Source organism: Puma concolor, chromosome D4 (assembly GCF_028749965.1).
Source record: "Puma concolor isolate L17-30 chromosome D4, mPumCon1.1.hap2, whole genome shotgun sequence".
Classification (NCBI taxonomy): domain Eukaryota; kingdom Metazoa; phylum Chordata; class Mammalia; order Carnivora; family Felidae; genus Puma; species Puma concolor.
This window is the reverse complement of record NC_141679.1, coordinates 57799694-57826238: the sequence shown is the minus strand read 5'-3', so window position 1 is coordinate 57826238 and position 26545 is coordinate 57799694. Positions and strand designations below refer to the sequence as shown.

Sequence of the window (26545 nt, the reverse complement as noted above, 5' to 3'; positions counted from 1 at the left end):
TCTTGGTTTTGGCTGTCATTTTCCCACAGTTTTGTGAATTTCAGCCCCACATTGAGTCTCTGCTTGGGATTTCTGTCTCCCTCTCTCTCTGCCCCTTCCATCCTCGGGCTGTCTCTCTCTCTCAAAATAAATAAATTTTTTTAAAAGTTAAAAAAATGTGGTATGTAACTATAATGGATTATTACTCCGCCATAAAAAAGGAAATCCCAGGAGCACCTGGGTGGCTCAGTCAGTTGAGCATCTGACTTCAGCTCAGGTCATGATCTCACAGCTCATGAGTTCAAACCCCACAGTGGCCTTTCTGCTGTCAGCGCGGAGCCCACTTCGGATCCTCTGTCCCCTTCTTTCTCTACCCTTCCCCTGCTTGCACGATCTCTCTCAGAAATAAACATTTAAAAAATTTAGAAAAAAAGTAAATCCTGTCATTTGCAACAACATGATGGATCTTGAGGACATTATGCTAAATAAGTCAGACAGAGAAAGACAAATACTATATAACCTCACTTATATGTAAAATCTAAAAACATCCAACCCATAGAAACAGAGTTAGAATAGTGTTTGGCAGGAGATGAGGGGTAGCGGAAATGGGGAGATGGTGGTCAATGGACACAAACTTTTAGTTAAGATGAGTAAGTTCTGGTGATCTAAGGTACATACAGCACGGTTGACTACAGCTAACAATACTGTACTACATGGAAAGATGCTATGAAGAGTAGAGCTTTAATGTTCTTACCATAACCACAACAAAAAAAATGACAATTATGTGAGGTGAAGGCCTGAGTTAAACATTTCATGATATACACTTGTATCAAATCATCACATTGCACATCTTAACCTACACAATGTTATACGTCAATTATATCCCAGTAAAGCTGGGGGACAAAAAAGGACTGGATTGGGAAGAAGTAAAGAAATACAATGGTGAATTTCAGGAAAGGAGAAGCAACTCTACATTCAGACCACAGACAGGACAAGTAGGGGTCACCACACAGAGGCTGGAATGGACATTTATCTCCCACTGGGACAAAAGCAAAGTTGAAACCACCCAAAAGAACAGGGATAGGACTTTTATGTGGGATGCCATATGTCATCACAGTCTCCACAATCCTTAATAAGGGTGCATTATCAGGAAGTTAATAGAAACCAGGACAGAACTCACAGAATATGTGGATTCTGCCTGCTTAATATCACTTAAATATATCTCTTCCTTGAACTCTTTCTGCCACTACCCTATCGGTATCATTCAAACATCTCCTAACTAGTCCTTCTTCCATGCAGCTGTTAGTGATCTTTCTGCAAGGAGAATCTCTTTGTGTGACTCCTCTGCCCTTCAATGACCTTCAGTCAAGGCCTTCAATAAATTTCAATTCCACAGTTTGACACAAAAGGCCTTCAGAATATGACCTCTCTCTCAACCCCACACCTCACCAATCCCTTGCAGCCATCACCACCCCACTACCACCACTTATTTAGTGGTTATTAGGTGCAAGACACCCTGCTAAGAACTCTACACGCATTGTCTCATTTAATCCTCATAACAACTCCACTGGGTAGAAATTATCACCTTCATTTTACAGAGGAGGAGACTGAAAGCAGTGACGTTATATGACTTGCCCAAGGTCATGTGGCTATAAACAGTAGAACCAAGATCTGATCCCAGAGAGCTGAACTCCAAAGCCTGACACTGTAACTACCCTAATTAAACTGCTTATATTTCTTCAAATTAACACACTCATTCACAATTGTGTCTCTAAACATTCTATTACCTCTATATGGTATCCTTCTCTTCCCCAACCCCTTTCATTAGCCAACTCCTACTCATCCCTCAAAATTCAGGTTGAGCTTTACCTTTTCTGAAAGGTTTTCCTTGATACCCCTGGTCTGATTAGATGCCTCTCTTCTGGATTCCCAGAACACCCTCTATGAACTTTGGTATAGATGTAATAGGCAACTACAACTACAATGAAATGCAGTAATAATAAATTTTAAAAACCCAATATATCCATTAATTTGCACCCTCCCCCACCTTCACCAAACAATGAGCTTGCCAAAAACAGAGATGTGTCTTAATTAACTTTAAATCACTACATGTTCAGTTTGTTAAGGGAATAGATGGATGAATGAACCAATGACTGAAGGTGAATAGAAGGAAATAAAAAAAGATACCAATGGTTTACTGCAGTGTAAATAATGAATAATGAGAAAATGATAATGAAAAAAAGTAAAAAAAACAGCAAAACTCAAAGGCTAAATAAAGTGCCTGAATGGTTTATAAGCTCTCTTTCAAAAAAAAAAAAAAAAAGTATTTATTTATTTATTTTAGCCTTTATTTTTGAGAGGGAGAGAGAGCATGATCAGGGGAAGGAGCAGAGAGAGAAGGAGACACAGAATTCGAAGCAGGCTCCAGGCTCTGAGCTGTCAGCACAGAGCCCAATGTGGGGCTCAAACTCACAAACCATGAGATCATGACCTGAGCCGAAGTCTGATGCCCAACTGACTGAGCCACTCAGGCACCCCGCTCTCTTTCAAAGTCCATGTACATCTCATGTTAGGGAATAGGGACTAAATATTCAGATAGACCCCTGCATAGTTGAAAAATCAAAGCTGAGAACAGTGTCTTCCCCAACCAAGGTGAACCCATAGATGGATGACAGAGTGTGGCAAGTTGAACAACGGCCCCAGGAAAACCTCCCATGAACTTCAGAACCAATGAGGTTTTACAAACCTTAAAAGAAGGAAGCCTTAAAGATAGAGTTGGCACAAAAGTACCCTTAGGAATGGGAGGAGGCAGTGTGAACAAGATTTTAGTCTTGACTGAGGTGCTCCTAGGAAAATTACAAATTGGATGTATTCACCAATGGGTAAACGTCCAAGAGATTTAGGCTGTCCTCCCATCATTTGTTGTCCAAATCCTACTGCCTCTTAAGGTCTATGTCAAATGCCCTTATTCTATGTAGTACCCAGTACCTGATCAAGAGTGAATTCTTCCTTCTTCGAATCCTGCAATTTCATTCCTTTTTCAAGGCACTTCTAACAGACTTCTTTGATTAGAATTATATATATGCTTATGAACTGAGAACTAATTGAAGGAGCACTATGCTTTCCTCAGACCTGGCTTATTCAATACATACTTGTTGGACTAAAGGGAATCTGTTTTGCAAATGTGTGGTCTGCAGAGTTATTAAAGACAGAAGCTGTAATTGAGTAACTAGACCCAAAAAGAAGCCCTGGCTGTGAAATGAGGAAAAAAAGATACTATTGAAAGGATCTAGAAAAATGTACGCAGTCACCAGGTACTAGGTTAGGATGTCAGTATAAAACAGGTGAAACAGCTCAGCCTCACAGAAGGACAGAGTTGGCATTTGACAGTCAGCTGATGAATATATCTCAGAAGACCATGCAGTGCAGGGATAAGTGGTCAGAGGTAAAAAACTTCCATCAGCCTGTAATTCAGAGAGATAGTTATGGATCTCAGAAGAAGTCAGTCTCGAACAAATTAAGCTTGGAGGAGCAAAAAAGATTCTGAGATGGACTGAGAATTCACCGACTCACCCCCTAAAATTGCTCAAATTTTGGTCACTTACTTTAGTACCTAACTAAAACTTAACCGTTGCCACTTCTGTTCAACTCAGTTATGTCACATCTTGTCCAATGGTCCCTATCAATCCACAAATGTCTCATATGGTCTAGAAGGCCCTTACTCTACACTTTATTCAACCTCAAGAACATCAAGGACTTTGTCCTGACCAACTTTCCATCATAACCATGGTATAGGAAAAGCAAGGATCTAAGAGCCACTGCCAACTGGTCCCACCTGATCCTGAACCTCTTACCAGCTGGTACTGGTGACTGTACAAGTCATGGCAGTTGTTGAAGATATACTCATAGGTGGAGTTCAAACAGGCCTTCACACAATCTTTTACCACCTGGCTGGCTCTTGGAGGACTCTGCAGTTCTTGCACCTGCCAATTAATAAAAGAAATATGGGTCCATGGTCCTGCTCACCTGTGCAGGATCTCCTCCTAGAACTCCCCTCAAACTATTCAGGTTCCCATCATCCCTCAAAGAGTCCTTGGACCTTGCCCAAGGATGAAATTGCTAGGATAGCTGATTGGGAGAACTGCCCATCCCATCTCTGTTGATCCATGGTCTTCTCAGATGTAACTCAGGGAAAGGTGTATGGAAATGTGGGCTTAGAGGTGACGAATACTATAGCTTCAGATTATACCCAGTGATTCTTATTCTCCATGTTCCTGTGGCCAGATCCCCAGCCCATCACCATCCCACCCAGTTCATCTTTTACCTTCATTCTGAAGAAAGTAATGCTGGTCAGCAAATCCACTGTTGACTTCAAGTCCTGAAGCCGCTCAGGGCTTCCAGCAGGGAAATTATTCTGTTGCAAATCAAGCAAATTTAAGAAAGGAACAGAGAAATACGAAAGCCTTCCCTCCCAAAAGCAATGAAATCAAAAGCTTCCTTATCTGCTACCCACTGGGATTTTCCCCAGTTGAGCTGAACAAAAAAGCTATAAAACTACACGTTTCCCTCTCTTTTCTACTGACAGACAGGCCCTTGCCAAAAGCAGGGGTTAATAATCCCCACCCCAGAAAGCAGCACTTCCTACACCAACCCTACTTCCCATGCAATGTGTGAGCATTTGCACAAGTGAACACACAGACACACACACACACACACACACACACACACACACACACACACACACACACAATTTATATACACGCATTTTTCTTGGGTGAAGATTCTTACACCCAAACAGTGAGTTCTTCAAAAGTTATAATCTAACTGTATATTCTGCAATATAAGTGGAGCCACACTACAAACCAGACTGAGATCGAGGATGTGTATCTTCTGTGCAAGGGACCCCAGCTAGTCCACATTCCAGAGCCAGAAGATGGCAGAGTTCTGAGCAGAACTGCTTTTGGAGTGAGTTCCTTAGGACCTTCCCACCATGCCTCACTTCATTCCCCTTGGCATGAGTTTTAGGAGGAAGCTGCCAAGAAGAGCTGAAGGGAGATGTTGAGCCACTCTCCATTTTAAGGATTGCTTTTTTAAACTCCAAATGGCTACTTATATGCCAAATATAAGATATACAGTCAACTTTCCATTATTCATGCAAATGGAGGACACTGAAATTGCAAGATAATTAAAACTCCACTTCTTTTTGACTTTGAGGTTATTTTTATACTTACTTTTTAACGTGGGTATATTGCCTGTTCTGGAAATTTATGACACTTTAAGGCAAGTAATGAAGCCATTCTAAGAAGATCTAACTTAGGAAGAATTGGGAAACTGCCCATTTTCCTGTCCTGTCCTGTCCCAGGTACTCACCCTCCTAGTACATCTATTTCCTCCCTCCATCCTAGGAATGGATATGACCCCTGCTACAAATTACTTGCCCAAGCCAAGCTACTCATTACCTCCCTTGAAAAAGAAGGAGAGTATGGAAAAATACAAAAAAGAAACGTTAAGTATCTAATTCTTAAAGGGGCATTTCTGGAAGAGATTATCCTCAGGAGACTCCCTAATGAGAATGTCATCAGTAGTTGAATGGAGTGACATCAGTGGGGTTGGAAAGCCAACTATCTGTACAAAATTAGCCACACCTGCTGCTATTTACACACTGCATGCTCCTTGGAGTTTGAGGAACCACACATGTCAGTGGCATTGGCCATGTACGTACATGTGATGACATGGACCAATTTTCCTTGCCTTCAATCTTTATAGCCAAGATTGGACTATAGTCTCTCTAGAAAGAGCTTAGTATTATCTGTTATCCCACCTCACAGTCATGTCTTCACTCACCCTGTAGGTAGAGAGGTCAATTCTCAGTGAGTTGTGCAGCTGGTCCAGTAGTTTTACAAATCTCTCTTTCTAAGGGTAGGATACAAATAACAGGGAAGAGAGAAATAATCTGAGTTCCTTAGACTGTAGCAGAAACAGAACCATCTCTGGCTGAGGAGGAGACGTTGGTTTGGGGACACATCCTATCTCATCCCTGCCCAGCAGAAGAGCAACCAATATAAGGGAAAAGTGGGATGGGTGGCTCGTGTTCCATCTCTTAGCAACTCTATCTCAAATGAGATCTTCTCACACTGGCAAGGGGACAGGAAGCCCCTGGGAGAGGAAACAGCTCTTTCTATGTAAGAGTCAAAAGGAGATGATCCATGCTTCTCCATTCCTTTGGGACTCTAACTCTTCTTATTCAAATAAAAGGAAACTTGAAACAATTCTCTTATTTGTTCCTGAGTCTATGGTCTCCTAACTTACCTTGGGGCAGTTCAAAAACAGTTAAGTAGCCAGAGTCTAGCAGTAATGATAAGAGGGAGGAATACTCATTCATTTGGAAGGTGATCAAGCAGACCTGAGAGGGCTTCTCTTTACACCACATTCCATATTGTTTTTCTTAGTTTATACTTTTTAAAATGTTAAAATAAATAACATACACCATTTTAATAGTTGATTTTTATAGAAAAGATATAATTAAATGTGGAATCACATGCCTATAGACTTGGTATAGCACTCCTAGAATTCATATATTGGTTATATTATACATCGTTAGGTCTTAAGTTCAATATATAATGGGATGAGATAATGGAACACATATTTGAGTGGCTTAATCAATGCTGTTAATTCATCTATAGAAAGACTCTATTAAAATAAAAAAAGGTAGTTACTATCAAAAAACAGGGCTCAGAGAACCAGTAGATTTGGGAGTATCAGTAATGTTATTCCTAAAGAGGCAATCTTTGTGGTGGGTCAAAGAGACTTCAGTTTATATTGAACTTATGTCAGGTGATATTCTGAATAAAGATTCAACTTCTCAAGTATCTTAAAACCAGGAAAGGTCACATCCTGGATAGGGTAAACAGTCCAACACTAGAAAAGGGATAGGCTCAAGGAATATACTGGTATCATCGCTTAGACATCAGTCTCATATGAACTTGAGTGGGAGGAGTCAGAGAGAAACTGAATAATGTTAAGAAAGGTCCACTTGTGGTCTTGCAGGACTAAGGAACACAGTGACTCAACCAAGTTCTTGGCCTAGAGAGATTCTGTGTGGCAGCCCCCCGCCCGCCCCCCATAGTGGTAATATTCCACGTTCTCTCATTTATCCATGTCTGAGGAGAGTTCATTAGTAAGTGTGCCTATCCATAATGAAATAAGGACAGTCCATTAGCATAGTCGACATACCCATAAGGAAATAAATTCATCTATCTAAGTGGCAGCTCTGGTACCTACTGTGAAAAATCAAACTTTATTAATAACAAATGAGTAGGTATGTTTTTATATCACACTCACCCCAAAGTTGGAAGCTGCAAAGCGATCAGATGCAGAGACATTGGTGGAGGCGGTTGTGTGGGCATAGTAGGCATTGATGTTGGCCAGTAAGGTGCTCATCACTGCTGGCACACCAGGACACATGTACTTGGATGACAAACATGCAAAGTGCCTGAAAAACAGTATTCTTGGCCTCAAAGACTCTTCAAGGATTGCAGCAAAAAACAATCAGAAGAGCTTACTGGTGTGTATGAAGCTTCCAATCATTTTGGCATGCAAGAATCTTTGTAATTTATTCATTCAAATATACATTCAGTGAATGCCTACCATGTGCCAGGCCCTGTGCTAGGTGCTAGAATCCAAAGATGTGATAGCCTGGCAGAGAAAGCAAGAGTAAGAAAGTCAATAAGCCAAGGCATGCTCTGCAAAACTACTGTAGAAACATACAAGATCACTTAAATCAGAATGGTTGAGGGCTGGAAGGGATTAGAATAAGCCTTCTCAAAGAAGAGATGGTTGAACCAAATCTTAAAGGATTAGTAGGAAGTAATCAAATGGAGAAGTGTTCAGGCAAAGGGAAATTCCATTGCAAAGACAAATATATTCATGGCAGATTGATTCATTTGGGAAAACCTCAGTTATGGCTACTGTTCAGGTATATGATATAGGAATACCAAGAAATAAAAGAAGCATAAATAGTTAACAGAACAGTTTACCCTCAATACTATAGTATATTTTAAAATGAAGGCACAGTATGATCAGATTAGTCTTTCAGAAAGGCCCCTTTGATGATAAATTGGAGGGCGACTCAGATAAGACTAGGATGGAAAGAGCAGTTGAAGAGTTACTATAATCATTCAGAAAAGAAGCAATGAAAGCACTAAATGGAACAGAGAAATGGTTAAGAGTACAGACTCTAGATCAAGAGTGGGTTTGAATCTCAGCTCCACTATTTACTCAGTGACTTTGGATAAATTACTTAAACTTCTCTATGCCTCAGTTTTCTTACCTGTAAAATGGGAAAAATAATGGTACCCCCTCATAAATGAGTTAAAATTCATAAAATGCTTAGAACAATGCCTGGAACATAAAGAAATGTATGAGGGAGTTGTTATTATCATTATCGTTATTGTTACTATTGCACTATAGCAATAGTGATAGATTAAAAACAATTTTAGGAGATAGAATCCAGAGGTTTTAGAATTTTGATGTTGGAAGTCAAAGGGCAGTAGTAATTAAGAAAGAAAAGTTTAAGCTGATTCCTAAATTTGTGTGGACAACTGCATTTAAAATTGTTCCATTTACTAAAATAGGGAATATAGGAAGATAGACATATTTGGTGGAGATGTTGTTGATTTGGAAGAAGGAAAGCAGCTGAAAATGGATCTGAAATTCAGGAAAAGGTATGATCTGGAAAAAGAAATGGAGTCCTCAACCCAGAAGAACTGGTTAAGGTCACAGGTTTGGATGAGATCATCTAGGGAGAATGAACAGAGTAGGAACGGTAAGGAGGCCATTCTCAAACCTCATTCCTCACTGTATTTCTTCTCTCCACCTATAATGAACTTCTTGTAATTCCTTGAATGTTCTACTGTCTGCTGCATCTCAGCGCCATAGCACATGCCCTACCAGAAATGTTCTTCCACCTTTCCTGTATTTCAAGACTCAGTTCAAGTGTCAACTCTTCAATGGCTTCCCTCACATGCCTCCCCTAAAAGGTAGATGGTTTCATAATTCCCTGTTATTACTTCTACCATAGCACTTATCATATTATATTGTAATTGTTTGTTTACTGGTCTCTCCTTCCTACTGGACTGCGTTCCCCAAGCACAGAGGCCTCATCTTACTCCATCTTTGTGTTCTCAGCACCTAACATAATATATGACCCATAGAAGAAACTCAATAAAAATTTGTAGAATAAATGAAGCGTGTCCAGGGTAATAGTTACCTTCTGCTTACAGCTCTAGTGGCAGCCTCACCAACATACAAACAACAAACTCTTACATACTAGTATATACAAACTCTTCATAGTAGGCAAAATTTTCTGGCATAGGAGTCTTGCTCAACTCCAGACACAGCTGCTTTTTCTACAGTTTAGTGCCTTCTTCAACATCCAGGCCAATCTATGAAAGCTTGTCTATCAAACACATATACATAAGCACACATGCTGCATCTCCTCAGGCCTGTGATGTTTGGCCAAGTTTGTCCTGGTATACCCTCTCATGCCTTTTGCCCTTCTTATCTCTGCACTCTGGGGGAGACAGGTAAGTATCATCTCCCTGAATTACTGATAAATATACTCCCTTTATACATATATTTTCTTTGCCTTGGGGCATAGACCCACCTCACCTCAGCTCAGAGAGGAAAGCAACAAATCACTGTATACTACCCCACCTAAGGACCTATTTACCCTGTCAGTGTGCCTTCATTAGCCTCCCCAAGAATTAAAAGCCACTTCCCAAAGCCCCAGGGGAGCCTCACGTCATGGCCTGATATATGGACTCGATGCCATAGCGCATGGCAAATTCATCCACAATTTCTTGGGCAGTCTCATCAAAGTACACCTTCCATGCATCATCTCCTCGAGCCTCAGGAATCAGGACTCCTCCACTACCCTGAATGTCTGTGAGGTAATGGAAAAGGTTCTGCAGGAGACAGAGCAAAGGAAATAGTTAAATACATATTAAAAATAAAACTAAAATCTGGTGGTAAAGTCCAGGAGAATATGAATAGGGTTCCAAAGAAATTCTGTCAAATCATCGCTAGTTCCTTGTGTGGCCCAATAGGCCTTCACATGAGTGAAAGAGAACAAAGGCTGGGACTATTACTTGGGCTGTCCAGGGTAGCATGGTGAATAAAAACCAGGCCCCAAATCTTCAACCATCCCGCAATCCCATTTATTGTCAAAGGCCTTCCCAGCACTGCTTTCTGACACCCCATCTACCAAAGGGTGGCTCACCTCATGGAGACACGTATATTGCACATGATACGGTGCTACCTTCTCCTCCCCCTTGATCTCCACACTGATTTGTAGTCGGATAGCCCCTGAGACAGCTGATTTATCTGTCCTCTTCTCTAGGAAGAAAAGAAGACCAGAGATTGACACCAATGCAACTACAGATAGCGCAGACAGCCCCCATCCTGGCTTAATCCAAGGAAAAAGAGGCACTAATCCAAAGTTCACATAACAGAGTGAACTCACTCCAGCGACCACATAGTCTACAAATACCCCCAAATATTCCCAATATTAATTTCTTTTTATTTATTTATTTTTATTTTTTGGTTTTTTTTTCCAATATTAATTTCATTAAGAGAATAGGGAGCTAAAACCATTAGAGATGAGCATGAAGATTAAAGGGCCTCCTGAAATCTGAAGAATGGCTGAACAGCCAGACTGAGTTCCAGCCACTTCCACTCCTCTGTCCCCCATCTCTACTCATCGTCAGTTCTCTGCAGATAAGACAGGCTCTGTATGCTTTAGGGATTGAGTGATGGTTTTGGTAGGCAGGATTTTCCCCCAGATTTCCCATTCATGCTCTCCCTTCCCAGAAAATTTCTCTGGTCCTGTTTCCTCACCCAAGTTGTACCAGACGTCCATCTCGCCACTCAGTGTCCGGACCTCAATAATGGTTTGACCAAGGAAATCATCAGACTCTCGTTTAAGCCGCTGTTTTACTCTTGACTTGATGTCATCATCTTCATCCCATACACGTACCTTGATGCGGTCAGAAGAGTTGTGGCACTCACTGTGAGAGAAATAGGCAGGCTCTGTTAGGTACCAACCAAGCAGCACTCATTCTTATTATTACTTCCAATTCCCTCCCAAAGCTCCATCAACTGTACTTGAAGCCTTGTAGAGGAAATGAAGGAGTCAGGGAACAGTGGGTGTCAGCCTAGGTGGCTCTACATACCATTATCATACCATTCCTTATTGCCTTGACACAAAAAGTGGGGAGACAGAAGAGTAATTAGAGACCATTCTGATTTCCTGTGCAGCTAGCTGTATCAACAACACTAACAGGAAAACACCTGGACAAATGCTACAGAGCCACAGGAAAGGACTGCTAGTTCCCTTCCCAGAGTCAGTAAAGGTGTCAATGTTCATGGTATGTCAATCTGGTCATATCTGCTTAGCTTTCCATCTAGCTCCCCCCATCCATCTAGGTATGTGCTTGGTGAACTTCAATCATTCTTTAAAACCCAGGTGTGGGGCGCCTGGGTGGCGCAGTCGGTTAAGCGTCCGACTTCAGCCAGGTCACGATCTCGCGGTCCGTGAGTTCGAGCCCCGCGTCAGGCTCTGGGCTGATGGCTCAGAGCCTGGAGCCTGTTTCCGATTCTGTGTCTCCCTCTCTCTCTGCCCCTCCCCCGTTCATGCTCTGTCTCTCTCTGTCCCAAAAATAAATAAACGTTGAAAAAAAAAAAAAAAAAAAAATTTAAAAAAAAAATAAAAAAAAAAAAAAACAAAAAAACAAAAAAAAAAAAAAACCCAGGTGAACTATCATTTTGCTCTATGAGGTTTGCTTTGGAAAAGGGAGTTTGGTCAGATCCCCCCTCACACTCTCCTTCCCTCACAGTTGCTTAGTGAGTGGGTCCTATTGCCTCATATAGGAGTTGTACTTGACTGAATTTGCTACTTCTTTCTCTGTGTTCTCATACTATTTTTGCACACTCCATTAAAATATAGTATAACTGTTGGTCTACTGAAAAACAGCCAAATCAACAAGGAGCTTCTTGAAGGCAGAGACTGTCTTACACATTTTAGATACACAATATCATCTACAGTGTCTTGTATAGAATAGGGGCTTAATAAATCATTTACTAAATGGATGAGAGCAGGCAAAATTGACTACAGAGTCAATTCATTTAAAATTCATCAGGGGGTGCCTGGGTGGCGCAGTCGGTTAAGCATCCGACTTCAGCTAGGTCACGATCTCGCAGTCCATGAGTTCGAGCCCCGCGTCAGGCTCTGGGCTGATGGCTCAGAGCCTGGAGCCTGTTTCCGATTCTGTGTCTCCCTCTCTCTCTGCCCCTCCCCCGTTCATGCTCTGTCTCTTTCTGTCCCAAAAATAAATTTAAAAAAAGTTGAAAAAAAAATTAAAAAAAAATAAAATAAAATTCATCATAAGAAGAATTCAAGCAGGAACCTCTCAGATTCTCAAAGGAATAGGTGCTGTCCCCAGTAACTATTGCCTCTGGACTTGAGGCCAATTTTACTAGGCCTCAATCCCTTTCCACGTTGAGTTCTCCAAGGAGCCAACAGAAGAAGATCTCTATATAACCAGCCTGTTCATTAGGTAATTCAGATTCTAAGTCCTGGTATAAGGTGTGTGACAAAGCACCTGGATTCTCCACACATTAGTCTGTGTCCTAGACTAGAGCTTGACATTTTTTCAACAACCATCTTGTACTGTCTTATGAAATAGTCTGTAAGAAAGTAAGACAATGGAAAAAGGAGTGGGGGTGGAAGCTGAGAAAGAAAAAAAAAGCAGAGCTTTTTAAGGGAAACAGAAACTTTTCCAGATCCCAGATTTCTATCTTCAAGCCAGAATTACCCAGTTGGAGGACACGGACATTGCTTCCCAACTCTCCAGAAGAGTCTAATCCTTCCTAGGCAGGATAGCAAGGCTGAAAGGTACACAACAGGGTGGCTAGTTCCTGGCTGTCACTGAGCAGTAGTAAAATCTTTCTAACGCTAGAAAAAGCAGTATGGAGTGCCCAGGAGCCCCTGATACAATAGCCCATGAGAAGAAACCCAGAAAATAAATGACTGCTGCCCAATTGAATCCTATGAGAAATAGGCTTCTCCAGTACCTCTGGCCCATCCCTCTTTGTTGAAAGAATTTTTATTTATTTAAAGTAATCTCTACACCCAATGTGGAGCTCAAAATTATGACCCCAAGATCAAAAGTTGCATGCTCCACTAACAGAGCCAACCAGGTGCCCTGCCTCATCCCTCTTAGGGTCCAAGCCAAGGATAATAGGACTTAATGCTGCTTCTAAAATACACATAGTCCCAGGTAAGACAAAACCCTCTGTTACTTACAAATGGAACTTCTCTTCCCAAACAGGGTTCAGATTCCCAAAAATAGTCTTGGTACGCTTCTTGGTTTTGCCCACTTGCACAGTCACGTAAGGGTCACTGGATCCTGTCTTGTCCTTGGCTTGTAGGCCCTGGGCACACACCACTGCAACCCAAATATAAAGGAGGAGGCTTCAGAGTGTGCTCTACAAGTCACAAGTCTTCCATAGTACTACTCATATGCTCTCCATCTTAGAGCAGCCTCCATCTGCTCCTTGAACAGGAACACGAATCTTCTCACTCTTCCATATCTATGCTTAGCCCTGGGCTGCCAGTCTTTCTCTGAAAGGCTGGCCCAAGAATCCCACCTCCTCACCAGTGCCTTAACTGACCACCTTCCCCTACATTGATATATACGTGCTTCAGCCACACCCACTCAGCTAGTAAAGCACTAGCTTATTTCCTGATCTCCTACTATACCATTGCCCACCCCCCCCCAGCTCTTATAATATCAAACTGTTAACCAAGTCTATAACATCAGATTGTTACCAAATCCTTCATTATCATTCATATCATTCGTAGGTGCTGGTCTTGCTCTCCCAACACCCAATGGCACCAGGCTCTAGGAGAGGAGGAGTGATGAACAGTAAGGCCCTCCTTCCCTCAATTCTACCTTCTTTCTCTCCAGCCCCCTGCTCCCTCAAACTCAGAATGCTTCTTCCCCAGGTTCCTCCCCATAGTCTAGGCCTTCCTGTCCCCTCAAACCTTGGCCTACTCACCAGTGATGGTAATCTTGGCCGACCATTTGGAGGTGCCATCCAGTACACTCTGCTTCACTGTTTTCATCTGTTGCACATGGGCAACTTTGCTCACAGTAAAGACATCCCGGATAACTTCAAAGATCTCTGGCTTATTCCGCTCTCGGATCTTCATGCGGTCCTTCATGGCCATGATTATGTTCTGGGTCCGGTCCTCAGCTCCATGTTTAGAACTCTTTTCTGCAGCCCCTGAAGGATCGTCAGAAATAGAAAGATAACCAATAGGCAACCCACCAGACAAAGGGTCAGGCTGAAGAATGCAGCTTAACAGAGGTCACTAAGAAGTGGAAGAAGCTTAAGACTGGGATAGCTCTCCGAAGAGTTCACCAATATGGGACCTGCTGAAGTTTAACGCTTGGCCAGTGGAATTTAAAATGCAACTCAAAGGGCAGCACAATCTTGGTAATTATTATGGGAGTTTATTATACTATTTCCTGAATTTTTCATAAAAAAAAGAAACAAACAAAAAAGTTTAGCTCAGCCTGCAGTTGACCTTGTCTTTCTTCTACCCTAGGTGGTGGTTGAGAGTTACCCTTCAAGTTTAAGGCAAAAATATCCCCAATGGGTATTGCAGTTATCAGGGAGGGTTGGTGGATGGGCATGACAACTCCACCAATCTCATCCGACTTCCAAACCATGACAGAGATCCCAGAATTCATCATGGCACACACTGGATTCTGCCTCAGGGCTCTAATGCCTTTAGTCTCAGAAAATATGTAGTATGGTAAAAAAAAAAACAGAGCAGACTCGTCTGATGTATTTCATCATATGGGCTTGTCAGAAAGGGGCCAATCCTTCCTTTACTGGCTCTGCAGATTGGTTTTTATCTCTATTCTCCAAAGACGTAGGTCTTTTCTACAAGACCTGGAGCAAAAATTAAGGCCAACATCTGAATCCTAACCCTGAAAAGATGGCAAGCAGATCTGTCCAGGGAAGGCCATAGAAGGGCATTTCATTCCACTCCTCACTTCACAGAAGCCTTAGGCAAAAGATACTTTCTGATAAATGAAAATGACCTGGGTTGCATCCTAGTCTTGCCATTTAGCATATCCCATACACTGCTACTTTCTTGGACTGGGACCTCTGGAAGGCCCTTGAGGAAAGGATTGACACACTTGCTATGGAGCAGCATTTCAGAAAGTTTCCAGCAAGCAGCCTATGCAGCCTGCCTGGCTTCTAGTTCTTAGTAATTAAAGCAAGAGTCTGCTGGCACCTGTGCTTGAAACCCCTTATGATGGATTTGGGCAATCATCACCAGCATTCATCTTCAATCTTTTCAGAGCCCCATCTCTTCCACTGACTTGTTCTACCTGTTTCTTCATGTCTGCTATAGCTATGCCACTGGCACAAATCTAGGGCCCTCCAAACGAAGACATTTTAAGTGAACAATTAGTTGAGGCCTCTCCCTGGGCCCCATTTATGTCACATATCTTTCTTGGGGATAATGAAGTGCTTCTGAGTCTAAAGGTGTCCCTTCTTTCTCCCCATAATCCTTGAAGTTTTCATTGCTATGACTTGGCTCTGAGTAAAATGTGGAAGACCTGAGGGGCAAGAAAATACATTCCCACATCCCTAAACCCTGCTCCCCCAGAGGTCCAGGCACAGTGGTTACAAGTCCTGCAGGAACAAAGCAAGGAGACAAGAACTTGGAGGGCTACTAACTCCTTCGGCAGAAACTTGTTCCTTTTCCTGCTCCTATTCTCCCCACTCCATGATGGTAGCACAAATCACCTATTTAGTCAGGGCCTGGGAGTCTGGCACATTCTCCTCTGGGACCTCTGCCTGATCCATTTGTCACTTCTGTTCCCAGCACTGTTGTCTAAAACCTGCATCTATAGGCAAGGAATAAATGCTGCCTTCCCTGGGTCCTAGAGTCTATACCTCAAGAGGTTATTCTGTGAAGCCTGGAACCTCACAGAACTCTCTCTTCCCATTAGTTTTGGTCCCCAATTAATCATGCTCTAGTCATTTGGGCGATATGGTCACTGCAGTGTGTACACTACTCAAGCACAGCTTCTGGGATCACCTGAATCCTGGAAGAGATTCTAGTTCTGCCAGAGGGCCACAGAAAGCTCGAATTTGTTTTCCAAAAGGTGCTTAAGACAGTGTGTTGTAAGATCTGTTATTTGGAAAGGCAATGCCCCTTGACTCAGGACCCTAGTTTCTTTGAAAAAGAGAGAACTTCATAATCAGGTAGACTAGAGGAATGATAGTTGAGCCATCCTAGCTCTTTGTTGCAAGACTATTTGGGAGAGGGCCTGCTGCCTCTGCTCTATACCCCTCATCCCACAGGGACACTCACGTTGCAGGCAGTCGGCGTTGAGCAGATCCTGGCACTTCTCATGGCACTTGACTCCACACTCACTGCAGCGCATGCCCTGCCGGGCAATGCCCCAGAGCAGACCTTCACACTCATAGCAGTAGGTAGGGGTAGTGGCCGTCCAGACCTCAAAGTTGTGGGGTGTGGTACACGAGATGGGGTAGATTAAGGCCTGCAGGGTTTTCTTATACACGTGGGATTTCTGAAAGACACATACCCCATCACCCGCCAGCAACTTTAGGTCTCTAAGAGATACCAGAACTGAGATCCCTGCAGGGTAATCAAGACCCTGGTTTCTCCTCTGGCAATAAAGGAAATACTCTAGCCTGGCCCAGCCCACAGCCAAGAAGCCCCTGGAAGAAAGAAGCTTCTCAATGTCATGTGCTCCTGGTCATCCAAGAGAGATCTGACCCAAATGCTACATCTGAACCTTTTCCCAGCATTCAAGCTTTCTAAGAAAACAGAGGGTACTAGGCCCACCATATAACCCTGAGTTCAGTGGTCACATACTCCAATGTAAGACTTGGGCTTACCTCTGTTCTGACCCCTTGCCTCTTTTAGTATGGAAAACTCAGACACAAAGCTATTTATCTGTTTCATTAACAATGTGTGCCTAACACTCATGAATTCTCAGAGTGGCTACCAGTCTTCAGGCCAGTGAACTCATGACAGCCCGTGGGTCACTTACCAGCTCTTCATCTTTGAGAGATGTGCGTGTAGCCATTGCAGAAGTAATCCCTGCCTTCCGGGACTGGACCAATGACTATGAGAGAAGACCGGCTGTCAGCCCTGGCTACTGCCAAGGGCTGGCAAATTCCTGGCAAAGGAGTTTCAGTGACCAAAGTGATTTGACTGTTTGACTTACTACCTTCTAATTTTACTGTCATTCACAGGAACCACCCATGGGTAACAGATAATAAGAGTACCAAACAAACTGAGGGTTGACAGACGATGGGGGAGAGGGGGAAGTGGGTGATAGGCATTGAGGAGGGCACTTGTTGGGATGAGCACTCGATGTTGTATGGAAGCCAATTTGACAATAAATTATATTAAAAAAAAAAAAAGATCCAAAACACAAGGCCCTTAGGAGACTATTCTAACAATGTCAGAATGACACTTCTCTTAGGGTACCTATCATCCAAAGACTCTCTCTTTCCTTCACTCTTTTTAGGTTTCCCACCCCTTGTTTATAGGAAGACAAAAGAAAATGATAAATTTAGAATTACAGTAGGAAATACATCATTAAGAATAGAATAAACTAGGGGCGCCTGGGTGGCGCAGTCGGTTAAGCGTCCGACTTCAGCCAGGTCACGATCTTGCGGTCCGTGGGTTCGAGCCCCGCGTCAGGCTCTGGGCTGATGGCTCGGAGCCTGGAGCCTGTTTCCAATTCTGTGTCTCCCTCTCTCTCTGCCCCTCCCCCGTTCATGCTCTGTCTCTCTCTGTCCCAAAAATAAATAAAAAACGTTGAAAAAAAATTAAAAAAAAAAAAAGAATAGAATAAACTATGTCATAGCCACATTTAAGAACCATCACTGAGGGGCGCCTGGGTGGCTCAGTTGGTTAAGCGTCCGACTTCGGCTCAGGTCATGATCTCACGGTCCGTGAGTTTGAGCCCTGCGTCAGGCTCTGTGCTGACAGCTCAGAGCCTGGAGCCTGTTTCAGATTCTGTGTCTCCCTCTCTCTCTGACCCTCCCCCATTCATGCTCTCTCTCTGTCTCAAAAAATAAATAAACACTAAAAAAAAAACAAAAAAAACCAGAACCATCACTGAGAACAATTTCATGCTATCCTTTATCCCTGGGTACCACCCCATGCCCACACAATCCCAGGTGGCTATAGAGGCCAGCAGCCCAAATGAGCAAGATACTCAGCTAAAGGGGCAACATAACCACAGTCAAATCAACCAGGGCAGGGGGTTAAGTCTGAGAGCTGGGACTGCTCTGCTAGCTAAGCCCTTGTGTAGAGGGGCCTCATGTTATCTGCCAAACCCAAGCTTTAAGAACAGCCCCCAGAGGGTGGACACTGGGTAGACAGGAAGTGTATCAGCCTAAACAGGAAAAACAGTTGGGAAGGGCCCAGGTGGTTTGAGATTCTTAAAGAGGATGGAAAGGGGCTCTGGAAACACTCACCATAGCCTGTGCAGAGGAGAGCAGAGAAAGGAACAACAGGATGTTAAAGCCACCCCCAAAAGCATGAAAAAACTTGCAGAGGCAACTGGGAGGTAGTCTTCCCAGTAGTCTGATCCATGTAGGGTACAACATCCCAACCCCCTCTGCCTCTATCCACTAAAAATTATCTTCAATCCAGCCAGCTATCCAGCGCCTAGAGCTTCTACTCTAAGGAGAGTTATGCCAGAAAATGAAATATAGGCAAGGTTAAAATATGGAGGATGAAAGTAGGACATGACTAAGATACTGCTATCCAACTAGTTAAGCAAAGAAGAGCTGGTGTACAAAAAGGTGGGGTGGGGTAGAAGCAGAGAAAAAGTATGAAAAGAAAAAAGAGATGCAAGATAATGAAATAAAGTAATAAAGAAGAGATGACATCAAAACTCATCTTCATCCAACCAGCTTGATGGTAAAAAAGAGAGGTATATTAGAAAGGAGGAAAAAGAGAAAGGAAAAGATACACAAGCAGTAGGAAAGAAAGGAAGGAAAGAAAAAAAAAACAACAAGAGAAAATGGCAGAGGATAATTCCATTCAGCCAACTAAGGAGAGAGACACTGGTAGAGGGGAAAAAAGCAGGAAATGAAGGAGAAATGGGAAAAGGAGTGCATAGAAAAAGCAAAATAGACTGAATGGGGGGTGGGGACAGAAAACAGGAGCAGAAAATGGTACTAAGAAAAGGGGTTCAAGTCTTACTAAACTTCTAGCTTTTGAGCTCTAGGATTGTGGGGAACCCTGGCCCCCACTTCACCCCTCACTACCCACTAGGCTATGCAAAATTCCTTGAGTTGATCCTGCCACAGGAGGTATAATCCAAGATGGGAGCTTCCAGTCATCCTGGAGGTCCTGAGATCAGCTTTAACTCTTAAGCCTGTTTCAATTCAATTCTACAATTTTTTATCATTACCTCTCAGTGCCAGACTCTGAGTTAAATACTAGGGACACAAAAATACTCCACCAAGTCTATGTCTTGGGAGGAGACCATCACTTTATCTGTAAGGAGTAGCATCAGTGGTGCTCATTGCTAAACTCAATGATCTAGGTCAGGGCTAGAGGCGATTTCCATTCCAGGTCATCAAAAGAGGCTACAGAGAAACCCAGAGGAATAAGATACCTAGAAGACAACTCTGGTTTGAGATAACCCAGGTTTGAGGGCCCAAGCTATAGTTCCAGGTAGGAGCTTTAGCTAATGAAGAACCTGGGGCTCTAATAAGGAAATAAGGTCCAACTAAGGTCTCATCACTAAGTCTCAGTAAAGCTTTAAATGATTGATCTTCAGACCAATATTTGTCACTAAATGGACCACTACCAGTCCTGATAATATGCCATGGCCTAATGGGAGATACCCCAACCCTATAGCCTAAGTCTTCAAAGAGTCACTCACCAGATCACTGACAAGTGGCAGTGGCTTCTTTCTACGTAGATCTGGCATGCTGTCAATGCCATAGAGCCCTCCAGCTGGCCTAAGGGGAGAAGAAAATATGTCAAGACTTGTTATGGCAGGTTCAGTGTTCTATTCTCCTTGCTCACCCTCTCCCCAGAGGAAGATGAACTGATTTCCACCATGTGCCTTTGAGAGGGGTAAGGAAGACACAAAGTGAGAGAAATAACACCATGGAATGATGAGCAATGGAATCTGCTCTCGGGGTGCCCCTCCATGTTTCCTTCTATAATTTCAGCCAAAAACAGAGAGATATTTTATCCCACAAGGACACTTCAAGGCACCTCTGTTTACTTGAAGGCCCTTGTGCTGCATAATGCAAGGAGGGAATTGGTAGTTACGAGGGCCCCTCCCTAGACTCAGGCCACAGACTCTACTCCCCAAAGGTAAGTGTTTCCTGGCCTGTGCTAGAACAGAGCCCACAGGAATGGCTCTACAGAAGAGCTGCTGCCTACGTGAGAAAGACTGCTAATGATATGTAGAAGGAGACTTTCTCTATCCTGAGTAAAAGAGTCACCACTTCTGTCCATTCAAGCATCCTGAAGAAAAAGGTCTCCATGAAGAGGAGCTTGCATAACCAAGTGGAGGGAGGATAAGTGGGATAGGAGACTTCCAAATAACCATTTAGAGGGGGAAAGAAACAAAATTTAGGAAGGAAACAAAAGGACTCTGAAAGTCTAGCCTAGCCCTGTGGATACATCAGCAGGGACCAGGAAAAAAAGATTACAGTTGGAGCAACTGGAGATTTCTAAAACTTTTATACCATTTCTATGCATTCTGTTGTTCTTTGCCATTTCTTCCATAATTATATGAATAAAATTACAGAGAACATCCTGGAACACCATTCTCACAATGAGATAACCCGGGTTTTAGACCCAACTTTTCTACTAACTCACTCTATGTCCTTTGCCAAAATTCCTTCCTTTCTTTGGGTCTTGACGCCAATTCTATAAAACAAGGGGAATGAACTACAAAATTTTTCCAACCTTTTAGGAGTTGTCATTCCGAACCTCAAAGAAAAGAACTCATATACTTGGCTTTAATGAAAAGAAGGAGATGGGGAAGGTGGTAAGGTAGTTACATGGTATACCATAACTGATCTGAAAAGAGACATGCTTCAGAAAAATAAGTAAGTACTGCCAGCAAGCTATATAGGTAAAGAATGGAGCCATAAATTAGATCAAGGCCAAGAGTTGGAACAGACAAGCTGCTATGTTGATTTCTAATAAACTAGCTTCCTAAGCACAGGAAATGAACTTTGCTTTCAATGAGACTACCAGAGCTAGGGAAGTTCTCAACTTGTGACAACTTCTAAGGACTAAGCTGAAGGAAAGATGACAGGAAGGCGTTTAGAAAATCAGTGCATGGCCCCATTTAAAAATAGCTTAGATATGTTCCATTATCATGTATGTATTTTATAATCATTAGAAACAAAAGCTAAAGTCCTGAGGAAGGGCTGTTGAAGTAGCAAGTTTGTGGCTAATTCTAAAAACTATAGTATGCACCACTCAAGTTTCTTGCAACATAAATGAGCTTTAGACAAGAGAAGGATAGCTTATTCCCATGACCTATTAAAAAAAAAAATCACAAGGAAAAGGAGTATGTAAAAATGTAGTAGGTAACTTTATGATCTGTTCTTATTTCTTCCCTGATCATGAGGGAGAGAAGGCAGCCACTGGAAATTCTTATGTCAGAAGAACATACGTCTTATGTCTCCTTTATGGGACAAGGAGAAAAGGAAGATCCTGAGAAATAATGGACAGTGTATGTGCCAGGGAGAGGTGGGGGAGGGCACTTAAACTCTTTTCTCTCTTGGGAATAGTCAGTTATAGACAGCAGTTGAGCAGCTGAAAATGACTCTTTGCTGCAGTCACATGGGTGTGAAACTCCCAAACAAGAAGCACAGACAGAACACACAGAGCTCCTAAGGGATGCTACTTATGTCTTGACAAGAGTAGAATGGAGTAAGTAGGTGACTCACAACAGCTGAAGCAGGACAGAGCCCAGAGAGTAATCAGCTACACTATCAACAATGGAATAAAAGAGAACTGTGTCAAATGCAGATATTTTTCTAGTTTCCTCTTTTATACCTAAAAGGGTTATCACTAACTATGATGCATTGAATCAAATTCTAGAGGCAAAGATAGGGAAGCCCCAAAGCTTCCTCCCCTGCTTCAGGGGAACCATGCTATAAAGCTCTGTCTTCTGTCTTTGAGGAGTCAATCTGCAAAGTTCTCCCCTCTCCTCAGAGAACCAACCAATCCCTATAGCAGAGACTCTTCTTTCCCAGGATCCAACTTATGGAGTGTTTTCTACTGTTTCTCAGGGGGAAGCTAGAAGCAGCACGAGAGACTGTAAAATCCACAGAAACCTTGTAGGGAATCACTTACCCTCCTGGGAGCCACTGGGGCAGAGAGGGGTTACCATCATCTGGAATCTTTAAAAAGAGATAGAAAAAAAGTTAAATCCTAGAAAAGATGGGAGACAGCCATATTTCTTTGGTCAGGCAGTAAACAGTAAAGTAGGAATCTCAGAGAAGAGTAGGTCACATACACAATGTGGTGACATAGCCAGACTGATGTCTAAGCAAATGCCCTGATGAGCCAGAGCAACAAGCAGGTTGCCAAAATGAGTGCTACTTTGTCTCCCTTCTCCCCAGTGAATAGGAAGGATATAAGGTCAAGCTCTAAGGCTAAGGTCCACTGGGAGTGTGAGAACTATCAGAACTTCTATCCCCCTCACACAATTCACTGGCATATATAACAGTAAGCCAAGGCCACAAAAAAAAAAAAAAAAAAAAAAAAAAAAAAAAAAAAAAAAAGATCCAGTTAGGCTTCCAGGCCTCGCTTAAGCAAAAGGACCACTTCATACAGAGTCTGGCCTTCTTCTAGGTATATTCCTAAATTCCCTTAGCTATCACAGAGTGGTGACTTGGTCCTTCTGGACTCCCATCTCATCTTGTGATTTGACTTTGTTCAGGTTCCTTGAAGCCCTAACTCACAGACATTCTACATTTGATAAGGTCTCTATATATATAACAAGAAAACCCAGGGCAGGTTGGATACTTAGATTATCATTCTGGTGCTGTTTATGAGCTCTATAATGAGAAGTTGAAAACTGAGGTACCAAATAATTCAAAGAAGAAACTGCCTGAAAACAGTTTTTAAACGTTTCTCCACAAACAAGCAAAAAACCAAAACCAAAACAAACAAAAAACCCAAATCAAACATTAAAAAAACACACACAGAAAAAAAAGCAGTGTAGACAGAAAGTTCCAAAGCTTCTAGGGCTTTCTAGAGAACCAATGGTAAATGCTGTTTAGGCTCAAACAGAGCTAGTGCTAGCAGGTCTGGGGCTTTGTGCCCCCTTCTTGTCCCCTAAACTCCCCAAAACTTTCCTGCCTCCTAAAACCTGGGGTCCAGTTAACTATCCTGGACCAAATGTGCTCCAGGACAAGGGAGACAAAAGTAAGGTATTTAACTTGTACAGGGGGTAAAGTTTTGGGAGGGCCCTGGCTGGGAGAAGTTATGGATAAAATTAGGTAAAACAGAGTAGAAAAGGGAGAGGTAGGACAGGCATGGTGTTGGGTAATGTAAAAGTGGGTAAGAATTACCCTGGGTCAGCAGTAAGGGTCAAGATGAACTTTGGATGTAAGACCCTTCTCAGACCGTTCTCAGGTTGTCTGGACTCTAAGTAAGCTTATCTGCCTATTGACTACAGCCCTTCACGAACCCATTTCACCTTATCTGGCTCTTGCCCTGATTCTGTGGGTGAGATGATACTGGCAAAAGGACAGCCAGGCCCCAAAAGAAACCAGAAGTGGATAATGCAAGTCCCCTAAGGTTGCTTTTGAGGGGTAGCCTATCCCTAAATCTCCAGATCCTACCACACAGAACTTACCTTCCCTTTGGAAACAGTCACTGTACTGAGCAGATTTTTATTTCCTACCTAAAATTAGATGTTTGCCAAAAACCACTGACCTTAAGGAAACAAAGTCACAAAAAGTCTCTGGGAATCAGGGTTCAACAAACTCAGATCATACACATTTCCTGTGCTTAGAGGGGACAGTGGGTCTGCAGAAGCCTGCAGACAAAAGCATAGAGCATGCACACACAGGTACTGAAGGAGGGTTGTGAGAATGAGAGGTGGTCTAGATAAAGTACCTACAGCGGGTACATTCATAGACACAACTTACGCCTGAGAGAAACACAAGGTGATCATGGATCCTGCACACAGGGCGATAAAATATGTGCGCACACCCATTCGAAAAAGGATATTCAGTGTTCATCCGGGCCTGAATCACAGGCAAAAGCAAACCCTCACAGTCTTCAAGAACCAGTGCACAGCATGATTTATACAATGCATTCACATGGCATGGGGGAACCACATCACAGGTCTACAGAAGCTTGTGTTCACAGAGAGACCAAGAAACCTGCTCACAAGCACAAAGCACATTCACACTTAGGGCCCCAGGCAAGAGGCACAAAATGCCTACAGCAATTCCTGCTCTCAAATACAAAGTGTATGCATGCTGGGCTCAGCAAGGGTTTACAGCATATGCCAACCTGCAGCAACAAGCAAAAAATGGACAAACACTGTGCAAAATAGAAGAGAAGGGCAATCAGTGTTTGGGGGAGTCAAACTGAGTACAAGTATAAGCACACACATGCTACATTGAATGTGCACCATGCTGGCACACACATTCTCACACTGTGCTCCAGGGACGTCTGCAGGAGCATACACAAAAATGGAGCATGCCCACAAACTGCTTTTAAGGAAAAACAGACTATCTACATGAGCCAAAGCTCAGAGGCACAGATCACGTGTGTGTGTGCGTGCATGTGTTCGTCCACACGCACACGCGCACGCGCACACACACACACACACTGTGCTCAGGAGAGAAGGGTAGAAGATAGACAACACAAAGGACCCAAAGGGCCAGAGGCACAACCTGAATGGCTCCTCGCTTTCCTTCTGCAAGGAGAGAGAAAGCAGGGAAAAAAGGGCAGAAAGGTTAGTAGATTCAGTCCCATAGCACGGAACCCAAAGAAAATGCCAGCTAAACCTTAAGGGACATGGAGGAAAGGAAGAGATCCTCTGAACAACTGGTTAGTTCACAGAGCCTAACTCCCAGAATCCTTACCTCCCCTATTGACTGGCCCCTCCTTTTAGTTTAGACCATTCCTGGTTTGGCAACTCAAACTAAAGGACAAAGCCTGCCTGGGGATTTCAATCACCTTTCTTCCCTTTCCAAAGTGGCCTGCATGCAGCATCAAGGAAACCAGTGCCACACACTTTGTTACCAAGGGTCACTCCAACAGGCTATCTGAGCTGGGCTAAGCACAGAGGGAGTTCCTTCCTTGGAAGCTACATGAGCTCACTCTGGATCTGGGATAAGTCCTCAAATGCCAAAGGCCTGGTGACTGAACCCTTTCCATTTCACAATGCAGGCCATGCATTTGCCCAGTAACCCTGGCCTGTTTTCCCAAAGCCTAAGTTAAGTTAGGCCAGGTTAAGGCCTGGAGTTAAGGCTAGGACCGGGATACTCAAAGGCCATAGTTGGGGGCATCAACTGGCCACTGACCTACAAAGTTACCATGATCTAGATGACAAAACCGTGATGGCAACTCCAGGCCTGATTATCATTAAATCCAGAACAATTCTCCAAAGGAAATTGATGCTTCCAGAAGGGCTTTAGCAAGTCACAGTAAAGGAAGATAAAGTCCAGAAATTACTCCTCCTAATCATCAGACTACATTGTCTCTAGGCCACATATGGATAGCTCCACAGGTTTCCTTCTCTAAGGCAAGTACATTCACCTGGGCTGATCAGCTACCCTCTTTCTTTTCCCTCCCTTTTTTTTTTTTTTTCAACGTTCATTTATTTTTGGGACAGAGAGAGACACAGCATGAACGGGGGAGGGGCAGAGAGAGAGGGAGACACAGAATCGGAAACAGGCTCCAGGCTCCGAGCCATCAGCCCAGAGCCCGACGCGGGGCTCGAACTCACGGACCGCGAGATCGTGACCTGGCTGAAGTCGGACGCTTAACCGACTGCGCCACCCAGGCGCCCCTCTTTTCCCTCCCTTTTAAAGATCCACTGACATTACATAACAAGTAAAAGGGAGAATCATAAAAACTAATTCCTAAATTTCCAATTTTTCACCTATTTTTGATGACTTAATGGGTCACCTGACCTGACAGAAGAGTTAATTCAGGAATAGGAATCCTCCAAAATAGTGCAGCTATAGGAAGGTGAATGAGATGCAAAAGACACTTGCTGGAATGGGTCATATCTCTCCTACATTTACACCCACCTCCCTTATTGTATGTATTCTGCTGTCTTTGAAAATGAAAATTAGGCAAGGAACACTTTAACTGACCCTGTGATTCAAATTGGAAAGGTTTCTCTCCTCCTCCACTATCTTGAAAATACACTGTATACATCATGTCAAAGTTACTTTGTGTCTTTCTGTTCTTCCC

At 43.0% G+C, this 26545-nt stretch overlaps 1 protein-coding gene across 15 annotated transcripts in view; it reads right to left on the bottom strand.

The window, feature by feature from the left end:
* Positions 1–26545, bottom strand: part of UNC13B (unc-13 homolog B) — a 258065-nt gene that overhangs the window by 17020 nt on the left and 214500 nt on the right. For 14 of the 15 annotated variants that reach the window (XR_015242813.1, XM_086683436.1, XM_086683438.1 and 11 more), the window contains 13 exons: positions 22454–22500; positions 20007–20085; positions 17145–17219; positions 16439–16658; positions 14098–14325; positions 13343–13484; positions 10876–11045; positions 10259–10374; positions 9781–9944; positions 7321–7471; positions 5824–5892; positions 4304–4393; positions 3834–3962 (listed from right to left, as the gene is read on the bottom strand). Coding sequence is in view for 14 of the 15 variants with exons in the window: in XM_086683436.1 (XP_086539562.1) it covers positions 3834–3962; positions 4304–4393; positions 5824–5892; positions 7321–7471; positions 9781–9944; positions 10259–10374; positions 10876–11045; positions 13343–13484; positions 14098–14325; positions 16439–16658; positions 17145–17219; positions 20007–20085; positions 22454–22500 (1680 nt within the window). In the remaining variant the exon portion in view is untranslated. Of the gene's footprint in view, positions 1–3833; positions 3963–4303; positions 4394–5823; positions 5893–7320; positions 7472–9780; positions 9945–10258; positions 10375–10875; positions 11046–13342; positions 13485–14097; positions 14326–16438; positions 16659–17144; positions 17220–20006; positions 20086–22453; positions 22501–25014; positions 25038–26545 lie in introns of all 15 variants that reach the window. The other variant, XM_086683444.1, reaches the window with a different exon arrangement.